Source organism: Diorhabda carinulata, chromosome 5 (assembly GCF_026250575.1).
Source record: "Diorhabda carinulata isolate Delta chromosome 5, icDioCari1.1, whole genome shotgun sequence".
In the NCBI taxonomy this organism is placed as follows: Eukaryota; Metazoa; Arthropoda; class Insecta; order Coleoptera; family Chrysomelidae; genus Diorhabda; species Diorhabda carinulata.
In genome coordinates this window covers 14088889-14103366 of record NC_079464.1, presented here as the reverse complement: position 1 = coordinate 14103366, position 14478 = coordinate 14088889, and the positions used below count along the sequence as shown (strand labels likewise).

General features: G+C 31.1%; 1 protein-coding gene across 4 annotated transcripts in view; it reads right to left on the bottom strand.

Annotated features, from left to right (window-relative positions):
• Nucleotides 1-108: 108 nt before the first annotated feature.
• The window catches only part of LOC130893721 (fasciclin-1), a 34444-nt gene continuing 20074 nt past the window's right edge, over nucleotides 109-14478 (bottom strand). For 2 of the 4 annotated variants that reach the window (XM_057800044.1, XM_057800046.1), the window contains 6 exons: nucleotides 10449-10706; nucleotides 10158-10378; nucleotides 8210-8372; nucleotides 7556-7733; nucleotides 5496-5519; nucleotides 109-3739 (listed from right to left, as the gene is read on the bottom strand). In XM_057800044.1, the coding sequence (XP_057656027.1) occupies nucleotides 3555-3739; nucleotides 5496-5519; nucleotides 7556-7733; nucleotides 8210-8372; nucleotides 10158-10378; nucleotides 10449-10706 (1029 nt within the window). In that variant the 3' untranslated portion in view covers nucleotides 109-3554. The remainder of the gene's footprint in view (nucleotides 3740-5495; nucleotides 5520-7555; nucleotides 7734-8209; nucleotides 8373-10157; nucleotides 10379-10448; nucleotides 10707-14478) is intronic. The other 2 variants (XM_057800045.1, XM_057800047.1) reach the window with 1 other exon arrangement.

The window sequence follows — 14478 nt, the reverse complement described above, 5'->3', positions numbered from 1 at the left end:
TCTGAAATGTACTTAAAGACCCCTTGATTGTCCGCAAGGCTACCACGAGCAAGGAAGATATGAGTAAAGTAAAGACTCATTTTCCCAGTTCAGAAAATGAAACTCGTATTAGAGCATAGACTGCTTTATTGAAAATAGAAATATTTACAACTCAATTCACACTTTAATCATAAAAAAGCTTAAATATGATTGAAAATACAGTCGAAACATTTATTTAGAATTAGTAGTATTTTTTTAGATTTTTAATCAATATTTTTATTCTTCCCTTATTTGCAATTTAAATTCTTTTAATATAACTAACAGTGATAAATAAATACTTTGACAAAAAATTACATTCACATTAAATTATTACAGTTATCATACACGATATGGTTAGCTGGAGACGTTGACCTATGCGTTTCGATTTTCTAGTTATCATCTTCAAAAACAGTGTAAGGCCGTGGTTATACTGGATGCAGGTTTTTGTACTCTGACAGTCAAAATGAACGCCACTACATTGATGTTATGTGAAAACGGTTCTCAACAGGATAATGTACGTTCTACTATATTCTAAATAAAATTGAACTTTTTGGAATGCGTTGGACCCAGAAAAAAGCTGCTGAAGATGATGCATTTCTTGATTTCATAAAAGCAATTGACACGTGAAAAAAACGCACGGACCCGCATCCAGTATAACTAAAGCCTAATTGTCGGTGTTGGTGTAGTGTACTCGCGCAGATAAATGTTGACAGTTAACCCCTCCGGTAGGACCGTACCGTGTATGCCTTACTTTACACGTTAATTTCTTATATACAAATAAAATAGCAAGCGATAAGCATTGTTTTGATACGTTCGGCATATACAAAAGTTTACAATTTACATTTTCGCGTTGAAATAAAAATCTTATTCGGAAATAAAAGATTTATTCGCGGTTGATTCCGAATCGATTGGTAACCAATTAACGAACACCGAATTCAAAATTGATCGGTTCTTAAACTGATTCTTTTGAAAAAAATTGATTTTTTTAGATGGAAACTTTTCAGAAAGCGTAATGTTGGTAGTATTTATTAATAAAATATAGGTTAGAAATGATTTCTTCTTTTGATTCCTGTATGATAGTGAAAGTGATCCGGATTAGTTTTCAAACTATTCACATCATGATCATGGTTACTGAAAAGTCTCAATTCTATCTATTCCAACTAAATAAAATAATAAATAACTTCTTATATCTAAATATTATTGGTTTTTATAGAGGTATAATTTAAAAACGATTATTGATATAACAAAATTGACGTTTTAAAGTATTCCGGAAAACTCGGAATCGTAACCTAACCTAAAAAATTTCGTATCATATGTAGAAATTGTTTCAAATTGATATTCAATTATTGTTTTTTTAAAAATTGATCGTTTTTTATCCACGGTTGTATTCCGAAAAACTCGGAATCGTAACCTAACCTAAAAAATTTCGTATCATATGCAAAAATTGTTTAAATTTGATATTCAATTATTGTTTTTTTTTTCCAAATAATCGTTTTTTTATATATTATACGATACACATAGAGTTTTATTTCGAAAAATATTAAATATTCATCAAAACTTTTGATGTTTTTTAGCTTTTCATAGCCTATCATTTTTTTATTACTTTGTTAGTCTTTTTATAGTTTTTCTTATTAGGTATTCATTTTGTTATGATAAATACATGAAAATTACATTCATTCATTTTTTTAAAGCAAATCGAACATTGTGATACCTAAACATTTGTAGCAGATGAGTTTTGAAACTTTTACTTAAGAATAAAAAGAGTAGTACAATAAAAAAAAATCACCTTAACCTTTTCATTGCGACACCCTCCTATAATCGAGCCAGTGTGACTTTCTCGGCGTAGTACCCCACACTTCACTCAATAAGCTGTGTGACTGACACACAGATGGCGCCGCAATTTTCAAGTCCAGATGTCTAATGAAGTACCAACTTTCAAAAGACTATGGTGGGAGGGGACAGCATACAAGAAACAGTCGGTTTCTCCCCACGAAGCAATGAAAAAGTTGATATTGAAGAGATTTTTCAATAATCAAAATCGGGTGGCTATTTTCAGCCTTTTTTGGATCAATTAACAAAAAATTCATAAACCAAAATAGCAGATTTTGTTCTGGTAGTACGTCCATAGATTATTAACGGGGGACAAACTGGGGGGAGAGGCTTATTTTACTAGTCAACTTTTCATCAAAATTTAATTTTAAAATTTTTAATATCACATCTAATATTGTCAAATTCCAAAATTTAATACAATTTTTTATTTTTTCTACTATAATAGAAATAATAGCAAGTAGTAACATTTTGGAAATTTTTGATAAAAAGCTGATTCACAAATTTTGATTTCAGGCTCTGAGGGCCTAAGTCCCCAAAGCATCATCTTTAGATTTTAATCTAGACTCATTATTAACAGGAAGACCGCCGAGATTAAACTGTTCAAGTAAATAATAGATAAAAAATTACTTATTACATTAACATTTTTAAAAAATTAATACATAACTATACACAAGCTACTGGACTACAACGACTTATCGGATCGCCTCCAGATCTTAACACTCTTAATAAAATTAAATAAGACGTGGTTATATTTTTGATTGAACCATTAGCGTCCTCTACAAGCTTTCAACCAAACACCAAGTCACTCGATAGTCTATCTCAGGACCTTTATAAGTATTCGATCCGAAGACATCTTCAAGGGGTTAGTATGGATGTAAACACAAAATCCATTGTAAATTCTTCTCATAACCAAACAAAACCTTCTTCAACTGATTTTCCCATTATCTTTCGATTGGTTGCGTCCATTGTCTTTGACATACAGCAACTTAACGATATGCAATCAATTTTGCATAATTCTTACATTCTACAATTTGAATGCAGACATTATTTTCTTATCTTTAATGGTAGCTTCGGTCTTCAACTTTGTTCTGAGCTCCATAAACAAAAATTTAAGAAATTTATTTAAAAAAAATCTCACATTTTTATTAATTTCTCTCCTTTTATAACCTCTATTTTTATATTTTTCGAAATAACTGTTTGGAGTTGTTTCCCCTTTATTTAAAAAATTTCACTGTTTTTCTATATCCAATCATTTTTTATCCAAAGATTTCATAATTGTTGATCATATTTCAATGATTCTAGTCCTGTTTAAGAATTTCCCATATTGATTTTATCTCATTTAACCGTTCTTTTATTTATTTAATTCGAATAAAACCGCTGACTTCTATTTTGTCTCTGTCTGCATTTATTTCTTCATTTTACTTTTTTTTATGCTATGGGACTGGGAACTGGGACTATTCGATAGTGTTACAAAATGATTGAGAAATGGCAGTCAACCTGTTAGGAACGTAATGAAATTTCCACAGAGTTTTTGTAATATTATATTAATAAAAATTTTCGAAGAACCTATATAAAATAAACTAAATTAAAAAATGATTAGAAGTGTATATAATACATATTATAATTACATATGCATCTTATGTAATTACAAATGTTTACAAAAACCCTGTATGAACGATGTAATGTACATTTTACAAAATTTATTTTTATATTAATAATAATAAAAATATTAAGTATATAGTTACTTGAGGAGCAAAAGTGATTGCAGAAGCGACTATAATATCTTCATCTCGTATCATAGGAAGATCGATTACATGAATTATACCATTGGTACATTCGACATTCGGTCTGAAAACTGGTATCTTGCGACCTTTCCACACGATAATGAATGCTGAAAATAAATAAAATGTTATATGTCTAAATATATCCACTGGTAACAACTGTCATCTTTCTTATCAATCAAATGTTCCAACTTTGGACCATACAGTTACTTGGACAGCTATCAATATTAATTATTAATTCATAAAAAAAAGAATAAATAGAAATCAATTTTTGAAAACTTGAAATTCCCTACATTAGCCCTAATAGATATTTTTCTAATTTCCTTTTGCTAAGAACTGAAATCGAAAACAAGTAAAGAAACTTTCCTTTAATTGTTTTGTTTGTTTCAAATTAGTAATGAATGTAATATTTAGATTTGTTGTTGATATTCAGGTTAATCAACTCTTTCTGATCAGCAACAACTTGTGAAATAAAAGAAGCTTGGTCAAGAGCAGCCTTCAAGCTCCGAAGATTGCTTCATAATTCCCAAGTTCTAAGCCAACTTTTTCAAAAAATACTGATTAATACTGTGACTTTACATTGTTTACCACAATTATATAACACTGGGGCAAAGGTCTTATATATCTCTTGAAAATCACTCACAGAAAGGACATGATGGTTCGTCTTCAAAAACATGCTCGGTTCTACTTCAACACATCCTTTTTTCCATCTAAAGACAATGCCTTCACAAAAGATGCTGAGCTTATTACTCACTGGATGGCATTATGCGTTCATTTGTGAATTCTTGTTAGAATTCGTGAGTAATACAATACGAGGAAGCAATGGAGCCGTTATAATTTAACTGGAGATTGGGTAACTTGATTCTAGTCTTTCTCTCATCTAAACCTTCATGGAGACAATAGTAGGCTCATGACTCAACTTTCTCCATGTCATATGTTAAACTCAGTCAGGATCGTTTCAAACAGTTTAGCATGTATTTGTAGTTACCTTTCAAGAAGTTTATCTCAACTAGCTTAACGTCTACCTCGTGAGGGGGCGCGAACCACTCCACATTTCACTGGGTTTAAAAACATGATTCATGACATACCTACACGGAATTGATCGTTTTCTTATCACACAGGAACTAGATATCACAAGCTATAGATCCGAAACTGTCACTTGTCGACTAGCCACACAATGCACTGCCACGATCGTCGCCAAAATATGAGAATTCACTATAAAATTAACTAATTGTGGCAAATCGGGAAACAATGACAAAATAGAAACACATCGTTTCGTGAAATTGAGCAATCATGGCGCTAGTGTAATAAAATTTGTCATTACTTTCAATGTCAATTGTCAGATGAATAATCATTTGCTTAAATTTCCCAAAAGTTTTACTGATCTGTGTTCTAAATGGGAACAATTTTATGAAATTTAATGCACAACATCAAATTATATTAAACCTAAGATTTGCCATTTTGATTTGTATGATAGGTGATTGTAAAATCTGTATAAATTTATCAATTGAGAGGATAATTCACTAAATGTGATTGCATATTTGAATTTGTGCTATTTAATCAAATATTTACGTGAATTGTGCAAAGTTAAGCGAGTGATTGTGTGCAATTTGTGTTTAAAATAAACTTTTAAGTTTATTTTCGAGGGAATATATCATTATAACAATTGTTTCTTAAACAGTAAGTATACGTACTTTTTTTTTCGAATTAATGATGCCTACCTATTAAATTGTATATCATCGACTAATTTGGAACTAAGTTATTCACGAAAATTTCATAATACATAATATCTTATAAAAATTCTAGCAATACCGACAAAAAAAGCATGTAAATAAACACAAAAACATTTATCTTTGGAGAACTTACATGTATTTTCAGATTCTGGATTAGCTACAAAAAAATTAACGAAAATTAAATAAATAAATGATAAAATAATGATGAAAATGTTTTTACTTCAATCCTCTTGGTTGAAATAAGGACTTAATAAACATAATACTGCAAATAGTAAAATATTAAAGCAAATTATACGATAATGATAATAATTGGAAAAAAAGTCTTAACAACTAAAATTCTAAGAGAAATCCAAAATCTTTTAAAAAATACTTCAATCAATTTATTTTCGTTCAAATAACATACTGAAATTTAATTGTTAGGCTCTCCAAACCACGTGGTTCAATATGGCGTTTGTGGGCAAAAGTGGGTCGTTTTTGTGTTTATTTGAAGTATTTTTAAGGTAGACTTCTGTGTCATGCCTTTGAGATGGTGGTGAGGTTTGGTGTGCAAGATGAGGGGGAAGTGGGATCTTCAATATGGAATATAAAATTGTGGAAACAATTTGAATCATAGCTATGCCAATGTAATAAAGGTGCTTGACCTGTGATTCCGGGTTAGTCTTTTTTTATAACAAAACAGTTGTTTAGGTTAGGATGGGTTACGTCAGGTTAGGCTCGTTCTAGGTGTCGTTTCAAATTCTTCGAGCTATTTCAAGCAATTTATTTTCAAATTATACGTAATTCAAGCGTTTTTTTTTGTTAAATTATAGCTGCAGATTCACTTTTTCATAACTCTGCCTCTTTTCATAATGAATGGTTGCATATTTGAGTCCTCACCTTCAACCCAACCTATATACCAAACCCTACCAATTTCCGTCACCGGTTTGATTATAAAATCATAGAGTTAATATTGAAAATATATCGTACTATTGGAAGAGAGAGAAGGAACATTGATTTACTACTTTCTACTAGCTATTAAAATCGAAGCTCATTATTTTTCCGCTTTTTCCAATCAAAATACAATAAAGAGAGATAGAGAGTGGTATATCTATGTCCTCCTTCTCTCTCTCTCTATCGACAGTTCGGGCCCACTTGAACAAACTCCCTCTATCTTCAATATTAACCTATGTATAAAATACGTTTTAATATGCTAAGTGAATAATTGAAAAAACTTCTGTTGGAACGATTTCCATTATAGAATAATTAAAACAAATTTTTGCGACTTTTTTATTAAAAAAAAATGAAATGAGAAATCAACAGAAGTTTAATTACATTAAGAAGCTTGAAATTCTATTTTCCCATACCGAGTGATAATCATGTTTGCCCATAGACGCCATATTGGAAAATTAATGACAGGTCGTTCGAATTTGTCTATCTAATACGATGGGTACGTTCCAGGTGTCACTTACAACGATCTATCTAAGACTATTGGTCGTCCATTAAAGATTGATGGATCTGAGCGAGATTGGTAACGAAAAAGCCACTTTTTTGTGCCAACTTTTAATTTTACACTGCACGTGCTTACCAAGCGGTTATATTCTTGGTCTATGATGCTTTCACCTATAGCTTACGTGTACAACGTTTTATATTAATGAATTTCAATGGTTTCGAGATCGTGGAACGTACCTCATGTTACTAAACGCGAAACTTTTCACTAATTTGACGCAGTGGATTACAAGGACGATTTAACGGAAATGTAACTTTCGTTATGTGATTATATTGTTAGTTTCCGTCTTGTTTGTGTTAATATTTTAAATAAATTTGACAAATAGGAGAATTTGTATTACTTATATAAAGAAAACATTATATTTTACGTGGAAAAACAATTAATATTTATGTAACTTTTCATCGGTTTCTCTAGTTGCCTAAAATTGCTCCATCCCATGAAACAATGTTATTGTTTGCTTTTGAAAACGTCCATCTGAAAGGGTGTGAAATATTTCGCATGACAGGTTACAAATCTGTGAGTTGGGTGCCACGATACTTAGTGGTGATCAAAAGCTTGAACGTATTTAAAATCCTTTCTGCAGGGAAGTAACTTTTTTTTACGAAAAAGGCACTTTTCCGTCAAATCTCCCTCGTATAATATATATTTTTAATTTCGTAGTAAAATGTAATCATTTATGATTTAGAAAATTACATTCTAAAACTTACTGTTATCTTTTTTTTCTTCGATGTAAAGTGCTAAAGAGCCTCTAGTCGTTGGCAGATTCACGTCACGTCTTGTTCCGAACGTTCCGTAAGTGTTGGTAGCATTGGATAATTGTTTGATCCTTTCCATGGTATAAGATTCGTTAGAAACAACCAAATGACGTTCTAATGTTGCCGTCGCCTAAGAATAAAAAAAAACGGGTGAAATTTTCCGATATATAAATTCTCCATACATAAACAAGTAAAAAAAATTCTGTTTCTGTTCTTTTTTCGCGAAAGTGAGAACGGCTGGTAGCCCCCATCTTTGATATGACTGTAGGACAAAGAATAAAAGAGACCTTATAAAAAAAAGAAGAAACCACTTTCTGTGAGCTGTCATTATTACTTCTATTTAACAATATTTTTCATACATCGATCTAAATAAGCGGTTTTTCATTCTTTTTGAAATATTTTTTTTATAAATAATATATTACTAGAATATCAGTTCGTCACATGAATCATTTCAAAATCTAATTGATCTAATGTTTCATAATTACATTTACATTGTGTTGAAAAGTGAGCAAAGAAAATAAAATGGTGATCTCTATGAATTAGTTTCAAATAAAGAAGAAATACGATGAAAAAAATGATAATGTACTAAAATAAAATAATACTTACGTGAAAAGCGTATTCTTTCATGAATACTTTCTTAATGGCAGATGGCAGATCAACTTCGGCATCTTTCCATGCTTTATTTGATGGTACAAAGTAAGTGAATTGTTTTTTCGTGTTGTTCAATTGATAGTTGAAATTCTGAAGATTTCCTAGTTCATATGTTAACCTAGTTTATAAATAGAATTACAAATCATAAAATTTTTTAGTGAATTTGAAAATCGAAGCTATTTACAAACATGAATTTTCAAGCTTGTTTTTTGTTTAAGTATTTTAAAAAATGGGATTTTATTTGATTAGTTGAAAATATATTGAATTGCAATCATTTTCTTGAGGTTTACAAGCACTTGGTGATATATCTTTTATTTTTAATCATACAGAAAAGTTGTACATATTAAAATTGTAGGAAATCTTAGACCCTATAACATGATGAAATCATTTATTGAAAATAATTGTTTTCTGCCCTCAATTTTTCGCAAATTGAACAAAAATTCGAAAATTTATTAATGTATACGAAATTTATTGTAAAAACAGCAAAATCTATGTGATATTACATGGGAATATATAGAAAATGTTTCTGAAAAAGTTGGTGTTTTCCAATTTTGAAAATTCAAAATGGCGGCCGCGTAAACAATTTCGAGATGGGGTTTTGATGCAATCGACAGTGGAATAGTTGTAGTCTATTTTAGAGAATTCAGGAAAAATATTGGGTGTCAATATATTTTCATTTGAAAACAAAAATATTCTATCTGACAAAAATTAATGTTAGGGTCATTTTTCGACCTTATTTTACCGGACTATGTCGTGTACTATTTCTAAAGACGTACATTGAAATACTGTTAAACAGACTGAGAAACAGATCCATTTTTTGGTTAGTTTTGATCAGGTTAGATTTACTTTGGCGTCGATGAGATTATATTTTCCTAACCTTCATCTAGGTTAGGGTTACTTTAGCTTTAATTAGGTTGGGTTTACCATCGGTTAGATTAGGTTTCTTTTAGTTTCGAGTAGTTTAGGTTTCCTTTAGCTTCAATTAAGTTGAATATACTTAAGCTTAGATTAGGTTGGGTTAAGTACCTTTTATCTTCGATAAGGTTAGAATTCCTTTTAGTTTCAATTAGGTTAAGTTTACTTTACTTTCGATTAGGTTGGGTTTACTTTAGGTTAATTTAAGTTTCCTTTAGTTTCGATAAGTTAGGATTAATTTAGGTTAGTTGGTTTACTTTAGGTTAGATTAGGTTCCTTTTATCTTCGATTAGGTTAAATTTACTTTATTTTCGATCAGGTTGAATTTTTTTTAGATAAGTTAGGTTTATTCTGGATTAGGTTAGTTAGGTTTACTTTGGGTTAATTTAAGTTCCCTTTAGTTTCGATAAGTTAGGATTAATTTAGGTTAGTTGGTTTACTTTAGGTTAGATTAGGTTCCTTTTATCTTCGATTAGGTTAAATTTACTTTATTTTCGATCAGGTTGAATTTTTTTTAGATAAGTTAGGTTTATTCTGGATTAGGTTAGTTAGGTTTACTTTGGGTTAATTTAAGTTCCCTTTAGTTTCGATTAAGTTAGGATTACCTTACGTTAGTTGGTTTTTTAGGTTAGATTAGGTTCCTTTTATCTTCGATTATGTTAAATTAACTTTACTTTTGATCAGGTTGAGTTTATTTTAGATTAAGTTGGGTTTATTCTATATTAGGTTGGTTGGGTTTACTTTAGGTTCTATTAGGTTGGGTTTATTTTAAGTTAGGTTCCCGATTAGATTAGCTTGGATTAGGTTTACTTTCCTTTAGATTCGATTAAGTCAGGTTTAATTAAGTTTAATTTGGGTTAAATTAATAACTAGGATTTCGATAAATGGATTCTACGACATCGCAAACGCCAAATTATGATTGAAAATTGAGCAGATATGGAAGATTGATTAAACTTAAATAATGTATTTAGAAACATTAATAACTTACGAAAGCATAGGGTCTGCCCTTAGCTTATCCAATATGGTGTTGTAAGGTACTCCTAGGACTCTATCTATGATATGTATAATACCATTGGTTGCGGCTAGATCGGGTTGGATAACAGTCGCGTTTACTCCACCTCCTTCTACAGATAACGTTCTGTTGGTGTTCGAGGAAACGACGTTGAAGTAGAGAATTTTTCCAGTATTCAAAGTAGGGAATTGAAAAGGCTACGAAATATTTTCTCTTGAATTTTCTTGTTATACTTATCATTCTAACTGTAAAATCGTGTTTGCTTACCCTAACTTGTCCTTCTTGGAATATCTTCTCTAGATATAATCTGCTATCTACGATTACGTGCATTTTGAGTATATCTATTAATTTAGTGGGGTCTTCTAAAAGTTTTTTCAAAATTAAATCGCCTTCCATCGCTTTATTACAAGGAGCGAATAAAGTTACGTCGTGTCCTTTGTCTAACGTTTCCAATAATTTTTCTCCCTCTTTACCCGCGTCTTGGATAGCTTTGAAAAAGTTGCTCAGGATGCGTCCTTCCTGTTCCTGATAACAGAATAAGTCTGATATCATTTTATATATATATTTTTTTTTGTAAAAACGTTATTAATAAATAAAATTAGTATTCCCATAATAACACGTTTTAAGGTACATAATTCTTTATATAATAAATCGAATATATACGATATTATTTTTGTTGTTTTATTTTGAACCCAACCAACTTTATATCCCCTTCTTACAAAATAATTAAAAGGTTCCAAGAAATACTACAAACAAGTAATTAAATCCCATCAAGTTTCAGAGTTGACGTTGATTGTTGGTCTTTGATGAGTAGGAATATAGACCTACAAGATACTCATCAAACTATTATCATGGAGATTGAAATTATGGTTACAAGTGATTCAGTCAAGATAAAGTTACTATATCTACCGTTAATACCGATTTTGAAAATATTCTTAAATGGGGTAGAAACAATCTGATCGAGCTTGACGTAGCAAAGACTCAAACTGCTGTTTTTACCAAGAACGCTGTCGTCTACTACTTCGAATTTAGTCAATAGACACAATCGTGTGTCGGACAGCTTCACAAAAACTTCTATAAAAGCCACTCTTGGAATGTTGCTACCACAATCGGAACACTGTTCCCAAGCATACTCTGAATATAATCGACTCCATACAGAGCAATTCGACTTATGGGTGATCCAGAAGCTTACAGTAAAATGGCTAATCTTAACACATTTACATTGAATCCCACCCAGAGCAGCTTTTGCCAGACCTGGTTGTTTAACACTTCATTCTATCAGGATTTCTTATTTTGGAGTGGTACAAACCCGTCAAATCAGCTTTACAGGTTCAAATCATCCGATAAACGCAGCAAGTTCGTAACGTACAACGGTTTTTGTTTTATGGATTGTTTTAAAAACTAACCTCTACTTATATAACATGCAGTGTGAACTAATTTTCGGTTGTTAGACCAAGAAATGTGAAGATCTTTTGAAATGGCAAACTTTATCAAAAATTAAATCAACAGACTCAAAATGGCTGCCGCAATGCAACGTTTAAGCTCCTCTACGCTGTACAGTACTACACTATATCCCAGATCATGAAACTACTATGAAAGAAAAGATGGTTCATGACAATCCAGAACTTTTTGTTCTATGAGTGACAGACATTGTGAGTTATGTCGAGTGGTAGATTTCGGCTTTCATAATTAAATGAAGGATGTTTCGTGTATTGTATGTATTCATGTCTTTGTCTATTAAGAAATTTACCGTCGAATCAAGTTAGAGTATGCAACAAAAGAGAATGATAGATATACATAAATGATTCTCATTTTAATTGAGACGTATTACTCTATATGTCATATCTCTATGGTTGTGACTCGGCGTGTTCTATTCATAGAGTAATTATTGTATGTACACTACCGGTCAAAAAGTTTTTGCCCACCCCAAAAGCCATTCATTCGTCGCAGTTAGCTCTGTAAGATGCAAGAACGTGAAGTTAGTATACAAATTGCATTCGTTTGCAACAATTCAGACTTGTTACTTTTAAAATTGGTAAAACCATGGAACTATCGTGCATTAATCGCAAGTCTAAACAAAAATAACCCAAATGTATGCCGAAGTACGTATCGATCTCACGGTATGTCACAATACGTTTTCTGGCACAACAGTTTTGGACCAGCGAAATACGGTAGCTTGAGATGATGCCTCCGAGCACCATAGAGAAATCGATGTCATTCTGTTTTCCTTGTCAGGAACAACTTTCATTGTCAAATGTCAAATTTTATGATGACAAGGTCAGATTTGACATATTCGTACGTCATATGAGTAGCGGGACACTTTCACCGATTTAGAACATGGTTATGGTGGTTATGGAAGCTACGGTGATGCTACTAACTAGGGAGATGTCATACATATCAGCTTTATCCACATCGTGGATAAAGTTCTATACAGTTGGGTAAATAATTTATATGAGACAAGCGAAATCTAACCTATAAACTCATTGAATAAGTTACGTTCTCTAATCATAGTTTGATGTTCGTTGGAGAACCAAAACATCAAGGGATTTAGCCCTTCGCAATTCTCTATGATCACCTATCATAAGTGATAAGATAAGATAAAAAAATTGTCTCCTAAACAATTTATTATTAACAAAATTTGCCATTTCTGTGCTCTTTCTTAATTTTACTGATAATATTTATATTTGGTTATTAGTTTAACATTTCCCGGGCTATTAGTCCGAGAAAATGGGTCCTTAGATGCGAATTTTGTGAGTGAGTCCCGGAAAATTTTTTTTCTCTTAGTGGTAAAAAACATCTATAGAGCAGTGGTTGTAAATAATACCATATGAAATGAGTTGTAATCAAACATTCTTTTATTTCAATATTTCAATTGAGTAAATTAAATAGGCGTTTTACGAGGGTGGTCTGAAAGGTTTCCAAAGTAACAAAGAAACAAGATAAATATCTGTCTCTTGCTGAAGAAATTGTACGGTTAGGAAATAGGAATAAGTCGCTGAGGGTCAGATCGTGTGAACACTGTGGATGATCAACTCATTTTAAGTGCAATTTGTATATTTTAGCCATGACGATCTCTGAAGTGTGAGAAGGTACTTTATCCTGTTGGAAAATCACTGTTTTTGGAAGGAAATCATCTTATTATTGCCACTAGATGGCGTTAACTAAATGTAAAGCTAATTTTACTAACAAATCATTGATTAAACCATGTAAATAAATCTAACAATTAATTAACGGCGTTTTTTGTTAAAATTAGAAGATAAAAAACTTTGATTTGTGGTATTTTTTCCAAAAATTTAGAAAAAACAATTTATTCACCTCCTACTTTGAAGATGATTGCCAATAAATGTTATTTTGGATACTTATACTGAAAATTTAGGGACTCAACTAGAATTCGCATCCTAGAACCCCTTTTTCTTTGACTATATAGTAAAAAACACTAGTGACAAACACTTTATGTCACAGGAAAATTACCTGATATTGCTTCAGAAGCAAAATAAAGTAAACAAAAAATATTTAAAAAATTTTCTATATAAAAGTTTTAATTGTATATACAACTAAAGTTTGTCGTTTTTCCATGGACAACTAAACGACATGATAAATATCTATTTGCGAAAATCTGTATACCCACTACGTAACTTGCTATTATTTCTGAAAAAATAAAAAAAGTTTTTTTTTTAAATAGAATAGAAAGCAGAAGCCACGAAAACTCTGGTTTGTAAAAACTCCGCATGGAGGAATTGGAGATGATACACCTGTGGATATTTCACGAATCATCAATCTTTTTTTCAACTATTCGTTTTGGTCAGTTGAATCTGGAGTTGTGCATTATATTTGGCACCGTTGAATAAGAGCTTTATCTTGCTATTTTGATTGGATTTGATCTAAATTCCAACCAATCATTATTTCTTTAACATTAGGCAAAAAACGACGCTTTTCTCTTTAAAGTCTTGGAGGAACTGGATTTTTTCGTTCGAAATATCTTCGGAAACCAGCAATTTTCGGAGTTTTTTTTTTGAGCATCTAATCATTTATACACATTAATTTATGACAATAAGAATATCTATCTAAATATTTGCTCAAGTGGGAAAAAGATAATGTTAAATGGAAAACTTTGATTAATGTGTTATCTAATTTTACATGGTTACTGAAATTTATTTACTGAAACGTCTAAGAAATACAGTTAAACCTGGATAAGTGAGAAACCTCAATTATTGAGAGTTGCAATGAGTTCCCGGTTCTTTTTCATTAAATTACCTCTGTTGTTGGGACTTTTTGAACCTTGTTAAATGAGACTTAA